Source organism: Scardinius erythrophthalmus (assembly GCF_964197995.2).
Source record: "Scardinius erythrophthalmus genome assembly, chromosome: 4".
Classification (NCBI taxonomy): Eukaryota; Metazoa; Chordata; class Actinopteri; order Cypriniformes; family Leuciscidae; genus Scardinius; species Scardinius erythrophthalmus.
Genome location: NC_138224.1, coordinates 5,791,607 through 5,805,351, shown reverse-complemented (window position 1 = coordinate 5,805,351; position 13,745 = coordinate 5,791,607). Strand labels below are relative to the sequence as shown.

General features: G+C 41.0%; 1 protein-coding gene across 7 annotated transcripts in view; it reads right to left on the bottom strand.

Annotated features, from left to right (window-relative positions):
- erc1b (ELKS/RAB6-interacting/CAST family member 1b) overlaps nt 1-13,745 on the bottom strand; it is a 192,658-nt gene that overhangs the window by 103,709 nt on the left and 75,204 nt on the right. For all 7 annotated transcript variants that reach the window (XM_081363058.1, XM_081363061.1, XM_081363056.1 and 4 more), the window contains 2 exons: nt 11,383-11,518; nt 581-712 (listed from right to left, as the gene is read on the bottom strand). In XM_081363058.1, the coding sequence (XP_081219184.1) occupies nt 581-712; nt 11,383-11,518 (268 nt within the window). The remainder of the gene's footprint in view (nt 1-580; nt 713-11,382; nt 11,519-13,745) is intronic.

Sequence of the window (13,745 nt, the reverse complement as noted above, 5' to 3'; positions counted from 1 at the left end):
AATGTGCATACAGTTATGTGTAAACACTGGACAGGATGTTTAACTGGGAGGAAGAGGAAGTGGACATTTCCACAATGGAAAGATGGCCGTAGGATTTGGCTAGCACCACATTGATGTTACCGCACACATTTTGCTTCATGTAACACATCACAGTCCTCGTTGTAATAGTAAACAGGAGCTCTTTAGAACCATTATTGGATAATGTTACCAGAGAACATGACTGTTTATCACACTTGAAAAGCTAAGGACTATGATAGCCGAAGTCTCAATACTGCCAAAGCTGGCTGTTCCAAGCCTAATCTTGTTGCCAACTGGCTGGAAAGGTGCAAAATAACTATCCAAAATGTTGTCAAACATCTCCTGGAGCGTGAGCTGGAGTAAAGCTGTAAAGGATTGTAAAAAAAAAAAAAAAAAAAATTGACGTAATATATAACTTCTATTCGGACTCAAAATAAAAGGCACAATGTATTAAATAAAAAAGATTTGAATGTGAAAAAAAGTGAACAATACGTGCAGTCCAAAAAATAAAGAGAGAGACTCCTGGCATATTAATGACCCTTGGGCTTCATCTGTTTCTCACCTGTTTCTCAGCATTTACACGAGCAGATTCCTCTTGTGCCAGCACCATTTCTCTCTCGGCCGTGATCTGTACACTCTCACGCAAGGCCTCTTCCAGCTCCTCGATGCGGTCGTCTTTCTGCTGCAGGGAATCCTGGGGGGAAAAAAAACATTTAATAATATTCTGTTAACATTCAACAAAATGCTATCAAGTACAACTGACAAACTTTTTACTGATACAGATTCTTTTTGCAGAATGTCAGGTTCAGTTCAATACCTGGACTTAACTGCCTTTTAAATGAAATTGAATTATATGGTTGTTTTCTTTAATCTGACTGTGAAATTTTATTTGATGAGCTTTGTTCAAAGATAGTACACATGCACATCGAAACTGACCCTTAATAACGAACAAGTGTAGCAGCAGGTAGTTCTGAGAAAACCAGTTGCAGTCAGTTCACAGCATGTGAGGTATAAACAGTATGAATACTCGGACTGCGGTAACTGAGGGCAACCCAAGCTGTCCGTCTCAGGGACGTGACTCATGTACAGTCTGCTCCCATTATGACACGGCACAGATCTCTGTCTCGCCAGTCAAGAGTGAAATCACACTACTTCAAGCGTCTACTCTCTGCTCGGGCAAACACATACAACAGAGTCAGGGGTCAAACCTAGTTATCACGAACGCCTGCGATTGATTTTATTGGGAAATTGAAAAAACAGAGGGAAAATGATGAACAGAGGAAAAAGTCCGATTGAAAGAGTGCTAGAGAGCGAAAGAACGCAATGGTTAGGGACTCAAATGAATAGGCATTGTGGGATACATGGAGAAACGCCAGAGCAGTGCTGAATATGGGAACAGTCTTGAGTTCATTACGCTGCTCCATTTCAAGGAACATTCACATTTCATTTTCCCCCCACATTTCAGAATCGGCTACAAAAGTCCTGACTCGTTTGGCAGACCTGAGGCACTTAGTACAGACCTCTACAAACATGCAGTCTGACGTACACAACAGAGCAAACAGACACTACACACACATACACACAAACTGCCATTCATTCAAATGGAGCTCTACAGTGGTAATGGCCTCCATGCTGAGAAACTGCCTTCCAGCTAAAAGCATCAGCCTTCAATATGAAGACAGAGGCCTGTTGCACACAATCCCAGACGCCAATGATCCCAGCGAACATTTTCATCTGGTATCCCACACCACAAATTCCTGCTAAAAGAGGCAATGTGAAGGTACACAAATAACCAGATGCATCTGTCACCCTGCTCCAGACAATCCTGAGAGAAAAATCAAGAGGTTTTAAAATGTTTACAAAAATGCTAGCATGCAAAACTAACCATGGCGGTGATTTACATTTTTTAGTTTGACATTTATGTATTTGGCAAACATTTTTTGGCATGCATTTTTTTTTTTTATCTAAAGCAAAAGCCTTTCATGTGATACATTATTTTCCTATGCATTTCTTGCTAATCTGAACCCTTGGTTTTAAGGTACCAAAATGTACATTATATGTAAGTAAGGTATAATTGATATAGAATTCATTTGTTCATAACATTTTGGTTTAACAGGTCTCCCCCCCTAAAAAAAAGTAACATTTCTTGTATGGAAATCTTTAGAGAACAATCAAAGTTTTGAGCCATTTGCAAAGACAGTAAAGACTAAATTGACTGAACGATTTTGTTTTATTGATTTTAACCTGATGTTTCATTATTGATTTATTTTATTTTTCTATGCATTTGACAGACGCTTTAATCCAAAGCCATTTATATTCAGGATATACTTATATTCAGGATAACTGACACATTGCATTCGTTCAAAACATTTTGACAACATGTAATTATAAGACTGAACATTTTGTCACTCAAATTCCTTCCAACTATATGCCTCAACTTTCAATATCAAGACAAGAGGCTTGATGCACACAATCCCAGACACCATTTTCATCATTCTCATCTGGAATCCCACACCACAAATTCCTGCAACAAGAGGCAATGTCGATAACCAGATGCATCTGTTGAATCGGCAGGATTTTCTGTAACCAAGGTCAGCAATTACAGGAAGTTCAGGACACGAGGAGGGTGATGGGGGTACAGATCACAGCATGTGGTATAAAGGCTCTCTCTTCTATCTTATTTTGACGATATTTAGCTTGCGCTTTCCACTCGCAGGCAGACCGCAATCACTTTGGTTTGATTTAAAGCGACAGTAATCCTTTTTGCTCGGTCAATATCTCATTACGGTAATGCTTTTGGTGCCAAAACCACACAGATGATAGAAGGAGACACCTCAGGGAAGCCACAAATCAAAGCCACATGCTGTACCGTAGGGACCGTCCGGGCTCGGGTGGGGTTCGCTGGGGAATCTGCCCAGCTCTCCGCGGCTTGCACAACCAATTAGGAGATGAGCAGGACGAGCCTGAAGAACAAAAGCTCAGCTCACACAGTTTGGGCAGAATGACTTGCAGCTGTCTAGCATGCTCACTCACACACACACACACACAAATATTCAACCAGCGGTGTCCTAATTCAACACAAGGTCGTTTTGTTCCCATCTGTGGCTTCTTTTTGGAAGGAACGGAACTGAAAAATGCAGCACCATCCCAGGACACACAGAGACAGAAACTGACTCAAGCGGTTTCAGCAGTTCATTAGGGTGAAGAGTTTAGGTCATAGTAAGGCATTATTTAAAATAACCCAAAAACAGCAGGATGACCTCAACTAAAAGTCTAAGAAAAGACACAGCCAAAGTGAAGGGTTTGGTAGCAGATGTCCCTTAAAGATGAGATGATGATATACATTTTCCCAGCGGGAGGATTCTTCTGTATCGTTCTAGGTGCGAGAGAGAGGAATCGCAAATGTTTAAAAAAAGAACCGGAATGGAGCAGCAGGTGTCCATCCTTCCTGGCTGGGGAAAGCGTAAAAGACGGCCAAAAGCATGGTAACATCAAACAACATATGCCAACAAACAGGCCCAATAAAAAAAGACCTTGGAAGTCTATTAAAGAAATGAGAACATGCGGATTTGATTCCCCTACCGCCACCATCGGATCCCAAGCTCCCGATCCTGGATCTGGTTTGAGTTGAAATAGATTTCTGAAATCACGGAGACTGAGGCTGCCGCACAGGCGGACTACAATGAAATTCTCTGCCAGACTGGACCGTATTAATTAAGTTTTGACTCTTTAGAGTCGAGAGACACAACAAACCCAATGTGAGTTCAGTAGACGCTCAACGAATCCACCGTTGTGAACAATCACGGGGTAGAAAATTTGAAAGGAAGTAGCTGAAAGTGGGCCACAATAAACTTGAGTGCTGTTAATTTGTGAACGCAATCAATAACAAGAAGGCCAGGAGAGGAGGGAATTAAAGTGAGTGACAAGCAGAAAGAAATCTAAGCTTCCATGACGAGCTCAAAACAGGGCTTTGAAACGCTCCCAAGAGAGCTGGATATCAAGCCTCTGGGTGCTGTGGTTACTGCAGATCTGAGCGCTACGAATAATGTTTACTTCACTTCTATAACCTCCTGTGATGTGGTTCTTTGAAGCGAGCCCTTTCCGGCATCTTCCAACTCCGTCTTTCTACATCTCTCTCTCCCCATCTTACACCGCTTTCCGCATGTTCTACATCAAGATGACGGCTTGATGTAGGGGGAGTGAGGTAAGATGTGTCAGTGTAAAAATCGTGTTATGTCCTAAATTTACCAAATGGTGTATGATTATGATTTTAGAATAAGCACATGCTATACAGCTGCCTATGATTAAGAAAACATTTCATATTTGTAAACATATAACAAAAACAGACAAAATATATATACACATATATTATACATATATTCATATTTTATAAAATAGTATGGGTGGGTGCTGTCAACTGTCGGGTTCTTTAAAGGTTGTATCAGTGATTTCAGGCCCCAAAAAAAATGATCACATTCATCTAATCTTTCCTAACGATCCGCTAGCTGCCCGCCCCATAAGCATGCCGTCAAAAAAAACGCGTCTCTGTAGGCAGCCTAGGCTCTGAGAACTGCACACAAAAACAATTGGTTTCACCAACCACTCAAAACCAAAACAAATAGTGTTCCAACCAATCACCGACAGGGGGAGGGTGTTGTGAGGTTTTGAGCCAGCTTCTTCTTCAGCTCTGACTTCGCGTGCAGCCGTACACGAGCACAAAACCTCACAACACCCTCCCCCTGTCGGTGTTAGGAAAGATTAGATGAATGTGATCTTTTTCTTTTGGGCCTGAAATCACTGATACAACCTTTAACATATCTTATTTTATGTTCAACAGAAGAAAGAAACTCATACAGGTTTGGAACAACTTGAGAGTGAGTAAGTAATGACTAAATTTTAATTTTTGAGAGAACTATTCCTTTAAGAAAAGAGTGACTGACCCTATGCTTGTTCTTCAGAGTAAACGCATAAACACCCATTATGAGGAGTAAAAAAAGAGAAAAAAATATGAGCATCAGGAAAAACATTGGCCAGGTGTGTTAGACCTTCAGGTCTCTCCACCCTCTGCCTCTGGTGGTGGGAAGCTGACCTTTAATTCACAGTCCTGTGATCACTGCATTGAACGATAACGGTTGTCTGGGCACAACGTGTCATAAAACAGACTCTTCAAAGCATAAAGTCATTATCATCAAAGTATCTCTGCGGGGAAATTCTGCCCTCAGCAGGGAAGCCACTGGGGCAGTTTCAAAGACACTAGTTTATGTACATGACAGTGGACCCAAAAAAACAAAAAACACAAGAATGAGAGCAAGAACGTCCCACACGGCCTGAGGCTAAATACTTAGCATAAGAAGGAGGAGAAAGACTTGAGATGTAGCAGAACAAAGATGGGTGTAAACAACAAGGCTCTGTGCTGATTGAAGGGGTGGAGGGCCTACATATGGGGCTGATGGGTATCAGATGGTGCAGCTCTGTGAATGAAAAGTCTTGTTTTAAGCAAGTCAGCTCACTTGGCGGCCATTTTGGATCTGGGTAACACCCTAGGGCAGTTGTTTTCTAGTCATGCAAGCTCAGCTCTTTACTCCTTAAAGAGTAAAATCCCCCAAAGAATTTGCCAACTTGTGTTGCAATAACATACACGGCAAAAAGCCTATTTTTAATGAGCATTTCTTTCTAATTTTCATGTTAAAATATCTAAAAATCTAAGAAGCAACACTGCATAAGATATTTTTAGCTCATTAATCTTTAGTATGAGTGTATTTTGTCTTACTGCACACCCAGCCAAACAAAAATATTTTCTAAGAACGTTTTGTTAATGTTAAGTTATGATGTTGTCTCAACATTAAAAAAAATCAAGTTATTTTAAACATTTTAAAAACCTTTTTATGGTTTGCGAATGTTAAAGAAACATTATCATTTTGCAAACATTATGGAAAAGTTACTTTTGAATGTAATCTGAATTGTTCTTGACGAATATCAAACTAAATTTATTTTATTTATTTTTTCATGAATGATGTATAAGTAATGTTTTTGTTCTAACGTTTTGAGAACATTATTTAAGACCAGATAACTTTGATCATTCTATTAACATTACTGGAAAAACATTTGTACATGACTGCGAAAACCTTGCCAGAATGTTCTGAGAATGTTCCCTGTTAGCTGGGCCGACCTTTTATCTTGTTTTAAAGACCCCCTGTGGTGAAAATCAAGTTTTTAATGTTGTTTATATGTCTATGTGGTGTTTTCAATATGCTTTAAGACAAACCATGTGCACATTTCCTCCTCACAACTGTAGTTTACCAAAGACCAAATACAGTTATATTCAAGATACAATCAATGCTACTGGAAATGTATTTTTAGGTCAAAAAACACCAATTAAAAAGTAATTCAAAGTAATTTTTTGCAATGTATGTCAATACATCAAGAAAAAGGGGAAATTTTAAATTTAGTTTGTTTAGCTCCAGTCAGGCTATTTTTCTGTCTCATCCATCTAATGTGGATAAACGTTCCTTAGCAAAGCGATCAGATGGTGTCCTTGCCAATAAAAGCAGTACGATCTTTTAATTTTAGGCCAGGATTTCCTTTCTCATAGCTGTAATGTTGAGCGCTGAGATTTCTACCATTCATTATTCAACGGCTGCTATGTCATACGCTTTCTGGTGGAGGCCAGCAACTCAGTGCTGTTGTCTTCTCCTCAGCAAAACGCAAAGGACAAAAAAAGTTTTGGAAAGCCCACAGAGAAAATGGCATTTCCTTCCTTTCGACTGTTTGGGCAGTCATGCTAACACACCATCTCTAACATGCAAAAGATAAATCGAACTGTTGCAGCCCATTGCTTCCCTACAACCAAACAAGGTGCTCTTGAATCAAGTTGCTGTTCTCCAGTCTGCGTTTACCAGAGTTCCTCTCTGACAGCACTTTGGAGTGTCAGTCTCACGACTGGCGTCTGTTAGCTCCCTCATGACCTGTTCGCGCTCGAGAGGTGATGAGTGGCAGAATCAAGGCTTTCATGTGTGAAGTACACTGCGCCTCTTGCTTTTCTTCCTGCGCCATTTCCATTTCTCCATCTCAGCCTCGCTTTACCTCTCTCTCTTTCCGTTTCCCTCTGAGTGTTGAGAATGGCTCTCGCCACCGCATTAGTGATGACGACCTTGTCGGGCAGTTTTTTACCGCAGTTTTGTTTCACCTCTGCTCAGTGTTACCGCTAGAGCCTGATCTCTCGTCAGTCTTTGGAGGTTTTGGAAAACAGACTGGAACATTCAAGAACATTCCACAGAGACCTCAAGAAATCAAAAAAGGCCTAAACCTGAAGCTGCCAATGCTAATTTGCCAGAGACAGTAATGTAACATCTAATCCCAAGATGGTTCCTCTACACGCACAACTCACCGTTAGGTCAAGCACAAGCTATTCGTAAGAAACATAACAGGTCCTTGCTGAAAAAAATAGCATACTTCGCTGGTTTTAGCCTTTTAAAGCACATTTTAAAATGTCTAAAAACACCTAACAGACAAAAAAGGCCCAAAAAAACCCAGCTAAAAATAGAAAAACAGGTTTGCTCAATGTATCCCATTTGCTAAGACTGTCCTGTGCCAACTATAGCTTTCTAATGGATCCTAGATGTTGCACTGTGACCAGTCTGTTATGGCAGGTTGAGAAAATGACATTTAGGATGAAAAAAGGCCTCCCCCCCAGGGACAGTAATATGTTCCCCCTCAATAAAAGCAGCGTCGGCAGGCCAACGAGTCATAAAAGGCTCCTGTTTGACTCTTTTATATCTGTGTGTTTAAAAAGGACCATAAACCTGTGATTCGCCTGCAGCACTTTGGCTTTATTAACTCCAGTGTGTTGCCATCACCTGTCAGATCTTTTCAGTCACCAGCAAATGTGAACACAAAGAGAAAGACTAATGAGAAGTCTGCATAATTGCAGATCTGTACCCTGGCACATAAATCTTTATATAAATGTGTTTAAGGATAGGTGAGGACGATGTGTTGATACTGAGGTTGACAGGTATTTCTGGATTCTTTTACTGTCAGACATGTCAGTATGGTCTGCTATGATAATTTTATAAAATAGAACCTACATTACAGATATATTCAGGCTTTCATAAGTGTGCAAAAACAAAAGACCACTGGTGCTTGTAAGAAAACTTAACAGCATGATCCCTAACTCACCAAATGTTATAAAATACTGTTCCACAATTGCACACTAAAGGTGTCACTCTAAGCTCTCTGCATTTGAGTGCTGATGTTTACAACCACATGAGAGCACAATGTGCCAAACATAAAAGGGGCTGGGAGGCTTATAAACAGAAGACCTATGGCTTACTATTCGTAATGTGTGGCGCACCGGCGTCAGTATAATGGCTTCTCTGGATAAGTACACACACTGCACCTGTGGGGGAAACCCTTTTCTGAGCTTGCTTTGATGATTGCACAAAGTATGTCGTGGAATATGTTCACCCTTTCTGAATTGCAGCATGTTGACTGAATGTACCTTTCCTTTCTTTGACCTGTCTATTTTCTTCCCAAATTTCTTTTGAATTTCTTTTGCCTTTTTACCTTCAAAGAAGGCCGGTCAAGGTGGAGATCGGGCTACAGTGGGGCCTTCTGGTCACAGGGCATGCTGGGAGTCAGAGCATTTGGCGCTGCACTCACAGTGAGACTATGCAGTAAAAGGGAACAGACTCAACCACGCAGTAAAACAGGTATTTACTGGGCTTCATTATAATGTCATCTTTTCTCCCCCGCTGTCTTTCTCCATCCTGTCTTCTCTCCGTTTCCCAGCGAAAGTCTTGATTTCTTCAGGCTGATGATATTTGATCGGCGGGAGAGGTACGCTTGATGATCCAGTACATATTGCACGTCTGGGAACTCTGTATCCGGCGGAAAATGTCTCGAAAACACTAAAGAGATGTGGAGGCCTATTAAAACCCATCTCCTGTTTTATCAGACTAGAGAGATAAATGAAAAAGGATAGGGATGATTCATAAGAGGTTAAAGTCACGCTCTTGAGGGGTGTTGATCAAAGACCCTTTTCTGCATTGCAATTCTCTGCACATGCAGCATCTGCATTTCATTTGATCGTCTTATGGAAACTAACAGCTAAACTTAATTAACTAGACACTGACATTTTGATACTTGCCCATCAAAAAGACATGTCGCCATCTGATTGCTAGGGAGTTCTGACTGGAGTTTTTGGTAGTTGTTTACAGGCCCAGGGTTAGGGTTAGTTATCAGTTAGCAATTCAAAACTAAGTTTAGAATGTTTTTTAATTCAAATTCTATCATTTTAGTTGAAAGGGAGTAAATTCTTGCCATGAAATATGAATAGCCATAAGTCTAATTGCTTACAAAAGTAATAGCTCACATCCTCAAGCTGTACGATTTTAAGTCTGATTCATTTAAAGAGCATGCATTAAACACCAAAGTTTAATATTAAGGACTAGGGGTTTGCTAGAATAGTTACAGTGATCCTTGCCTAAGAAAGCACCACTAATTAGAGGACTGATTGGATCAAATCATGTGGAAGCAGCACCACGCCACCAGCAGGAAACTCAAAAAAAGAAGCGAAAGACCTTTCTTCTGACCATCTAACCTTCTCCAAAGTCAATAGTTGCTATTCTGAATATGTTTGTGCAGCTCTGGTGCTCAACCACGACTGACCACCCCACATCCCACCTCAGGGCTCCAATGGAAACCTTCTTAATTGATAGAAAAAGCCATTTTTAGTGTCGGGTCAGTGCTGCGAGGAGAGAGAGGATTGTTCTGCTGTCCTGGGCTAACCTCTTTCTCAGCTCACCCTGACCAACTGATTGGAGCCGGACCATTGTAACCATACTGAAACATCAACAACAATCGGTTTCCCTTCCAAACACGCCTGATGCGTCCAATAGCGTGTGCACATCAGCTCAGGGTTCGTCTGATCTAGAGTATCAGGGCCTCAAAGCCGTATCGTGACGTGCCTTTGGGGGAAGGTGGCGGTTGATGGTCTTGGCTGAAGGAAGCAGCTGTCGCTGCTTCCAGACAAGGCCCATGATGCAGCCGCATCAGGGTGCTTCGAACGGGGGAGCGTAAGCCACAATGTGGGCTTGCGGCAACGTGACCCCACGGAGGAAGCTGGGGCCCTGAAGTCATAAATGAGCTCTCTTAGACCGCAACACGTACTCGTGCGCACGAACACACTGACGCTCCAGTCGCCGGGTACCACAGGTCGAAGTCCAACAGCACATCAATCCTGCTGTCAGAAATATAGCATATGAACTCGAACGAAAACAAAGAACACATGACACAGAACAAGGAAAATGTGAAAACGGAGAATGATCGAAAGAACAAACCAACAGCCAGGAAAAACACAGAAAACCACAACAAAGGGAGGGCCGCTGTGGCATTGTTGTCCAGAGGTCTACGGCAAAGAGGAAAAACAGCCCTTCCATAAAAACAGCCCCTCCGTAAAAACTGGGACTTTTTGCACTGAGATTCTCACAGACATTAACTGCTGATTCTGGCTTTCTATCCAGAAACTCACTCCAGAAGAGCGGGAACGACCACCACAGACCACCATCCTGTCAAATTGTGGCTAAAATAGTCAATATGGTGAAAGTTACATCAGCCAAGATGAGGTAGCTTGTATTCGCAAATCTAAACTAAACACCTGGATGCCGACGCTGGCGCTTCTTCTTCACTATCACAAAGCCATAAATTCAAAAATAGTTCCTGCGGTCGCACTGAGCAACTGTGTCCTATTTCATCGTTCAATTATTCTCTCCTCTTCTCTCTTTCCAAAATCCAAAGCTCACAATGAGAGGAGGACACAAGGTCAGGATGTGCGTGAATGCGGTCTGGATGAGGGAAACATGAGATCGCTCTCTACCTGAGAAGAATCCTAGCAATTCTCAAATGAGGAACTGGAGCTGACATCCAAACTTATATAATCAGAAGACAGATCACTCTGAAGAGACACATTTCTAGGCAGCACAAAAGGAAAACCTTTAAACACTGCATCAAGGTTTGAGCTATTGTGAATAACTCATGGTTTTTGATGGGTCTTTGACCCTCTTAAAAGGGTTGATTGGCCTCGTTATGGGTTAAGTTTCAATGTTAAGACTATAACAGCCACTGCTCTCGTCAGATTTCAATGGTTATGTGTGTAAAACCTTCTGAAATCCATTACAGGGAACAGGGATTCATCCGGCATTTCAATTAGGCAACATCACACAAGCATGAGGTCTGGTGTTGAACGCCACAAACAGACAAGCGCAGCGATTTAAACACTGAAACATCTCAGTGCCGTAGGGTTAAATATCAAAACTCGCTCAGCCAATCAAATAACTGTGAATAACATAAATGTCACGTGTACTTTACCTGGACCTGTTGAGAACTCTCGCTGATGTTATCCTCTCTCTTACGAGCCTCTTCCATCAACTGGGCGTTCTTGCTCTTCTCCACCTGCTCTTTGTGCTTCAGATTGGCAACCTTCTTGCTTTGGTCTTTCATATGCCTGCAGTGACAAAACAACAGATTTCTGTCAGACGTGCACAGATGGACATAGAGGTGGATGGATACAGGAAACAATATGTTCAGAATAGCAACTAAAGCTGCAAAAAATTATGCAGAATGAAAAATAAGCACATTATGAAATAATACCAAGTTTTAATAAATAGTACAACATCACTCTAAAGTATATTATTCCATTCTGAAAATAAAAAATAAAATGAAGTACTACTGTATGCTTGATGAAATCAGATCAAATACCTATATTTAATGTGATTTCGATGTATAATAAAAAGCTTTGTATATTAATTAGGAATGGGTAAAAATACATTTAAAATAATAATAATAATAATAATAATGCACAATGTTTTTTTTGTTTTTTTTTAATAGTATGGAGTATACAATGAAGATTACTGTGGAATATAATATGCATGATTCCATTCAGAATAAAATAGAATAGAACAAAAAATAAATAAAAATAAAAAACCCCAAAATATTAAATGCTACAATTAGAATCAAAAATCTCTTCTTCAAAGAGGTTTTTTTCTTCTTCTTTTGCACACATACAAGCAGTCAAGTACAAACAGAAGGGTCAATGAGAGGAGCCATAAGCAAGCTTATCAGAAATGACAACAAAAGGGAGCAGAACTGATCTCCACAGATCAAGCTGTGCTGCAAATGAAAACGGCAGTATGTTTGTGTTTATGCTCTGGGATTTTTCTCATTATCCTTCAACCTCCTCCATTTGTTGTGGCATGGAAACCCGCAGGAACACAAAGCACTACCAAAAACAAATGAATATTTAAATTAAAAAAGCATTCAAGCAGTTTTTATTTCTGAGAAGTGTCGTATCAAACAGGCCTAAATCCTGGGGTCATTCGGTCCCAACAAGTGCCAGAGTTTTCCTGTTTACGTGGCCGGCATCAGAGTATTGTGCACTGGCAGTGTGGCGGCCAGGATCGGTTACTGTTCACCATCTTGACTTGATCAAAAAAATAAATTTAAAAAAAACGTAAGCCTATGCCTTGCAGAACAGATGTACCACTGACTATGCCAACACCAATGTCTTTAAATGAGTAATAACACAGCGTTGTGGAAAGACCTCCCTCGGCCCCCCCTTGACACCAAAGAGCACTGCCCAAGACACACAATACGGGAAGGTAATTGAAGAGTTATTATGGGGGCTTATGGGATATGACAAGCCATGTCTACATGTGCCAGGAAAGCAGAACCAAGGTGCTCCGCACAACGACTGCATCCCAATTCGGCTGGTCCTCTGGAGTAAAAAGCAGCTTAAAGAGCATGTTCACTGAAGCAAGGTGACGCCGAACAAGGCTCGGAGAAATCGGGCCAAGCCGCTGCGGCACTAGAACCTGATCGTTCTTCTGGATGAGCTGTCCTGAGCACAGAGGAGTCTCTGTGTTGAAGTACCAGAGGAAAGCCACAGTCTTCTGGCTCCTGTTGCAGAAACTAGCACAACTCTAGTCATCAGCGAACAGTTGCCAAACAAAGTTTGGGATTAGAGTTAGCCAGGTGACATAATACTAGTAAAGGAACGACTGGTGTGAGTGTGTTTCTATCTTTTTAGAAGGTTCCCAAGGTTTTCTTTCCTCTCTTGACTGTACATGAATGCGTGTTTCTGGGATGTGAGGCCGTAGCGTGTAGCCATGCAGGATCAGAAGAAGTGTTGACAAGAGCGTAGGCGATAAAGAGGGAAAGTTTACTACTATTACATCCACTGCTCTATGCAATATTTTTTATAATCATAATTTGCTGCAAGCGCAAACAGATTTGAGGCTCGAAACACACAGAACACAATAGGTGCTTGCACTGTTAGGGAGTAAATGACAAAGCAGTATGCTTCTAACTCGACTACACATTCATTACAGCACAACAGCTGCTTTCAAAACTATAAAGCTTTCCCAATAAGCATTGGCGTAGCATGACAAACAGCAACATCACTGCATTTTTCATCACATTTTTATCACTGCACCCACAGCAGAGTGAACTCTGTCCTCTCTCACAAATGTTGCATTGGGAAATCGGATTTATTGTAGTGAATCAGTTCATTCACATGGTTCATGTAAATAAACGATTCACTGATTAAATAAACGATTCCCTGATTTATTTAAACAATTCCCTGATTTAAACAAACAATTCATTGATTCATTTAAATGATTCACCATGTCATTTAAACCCCGAAATATTTATTTAAACAATGTTTTCTGCTCAGT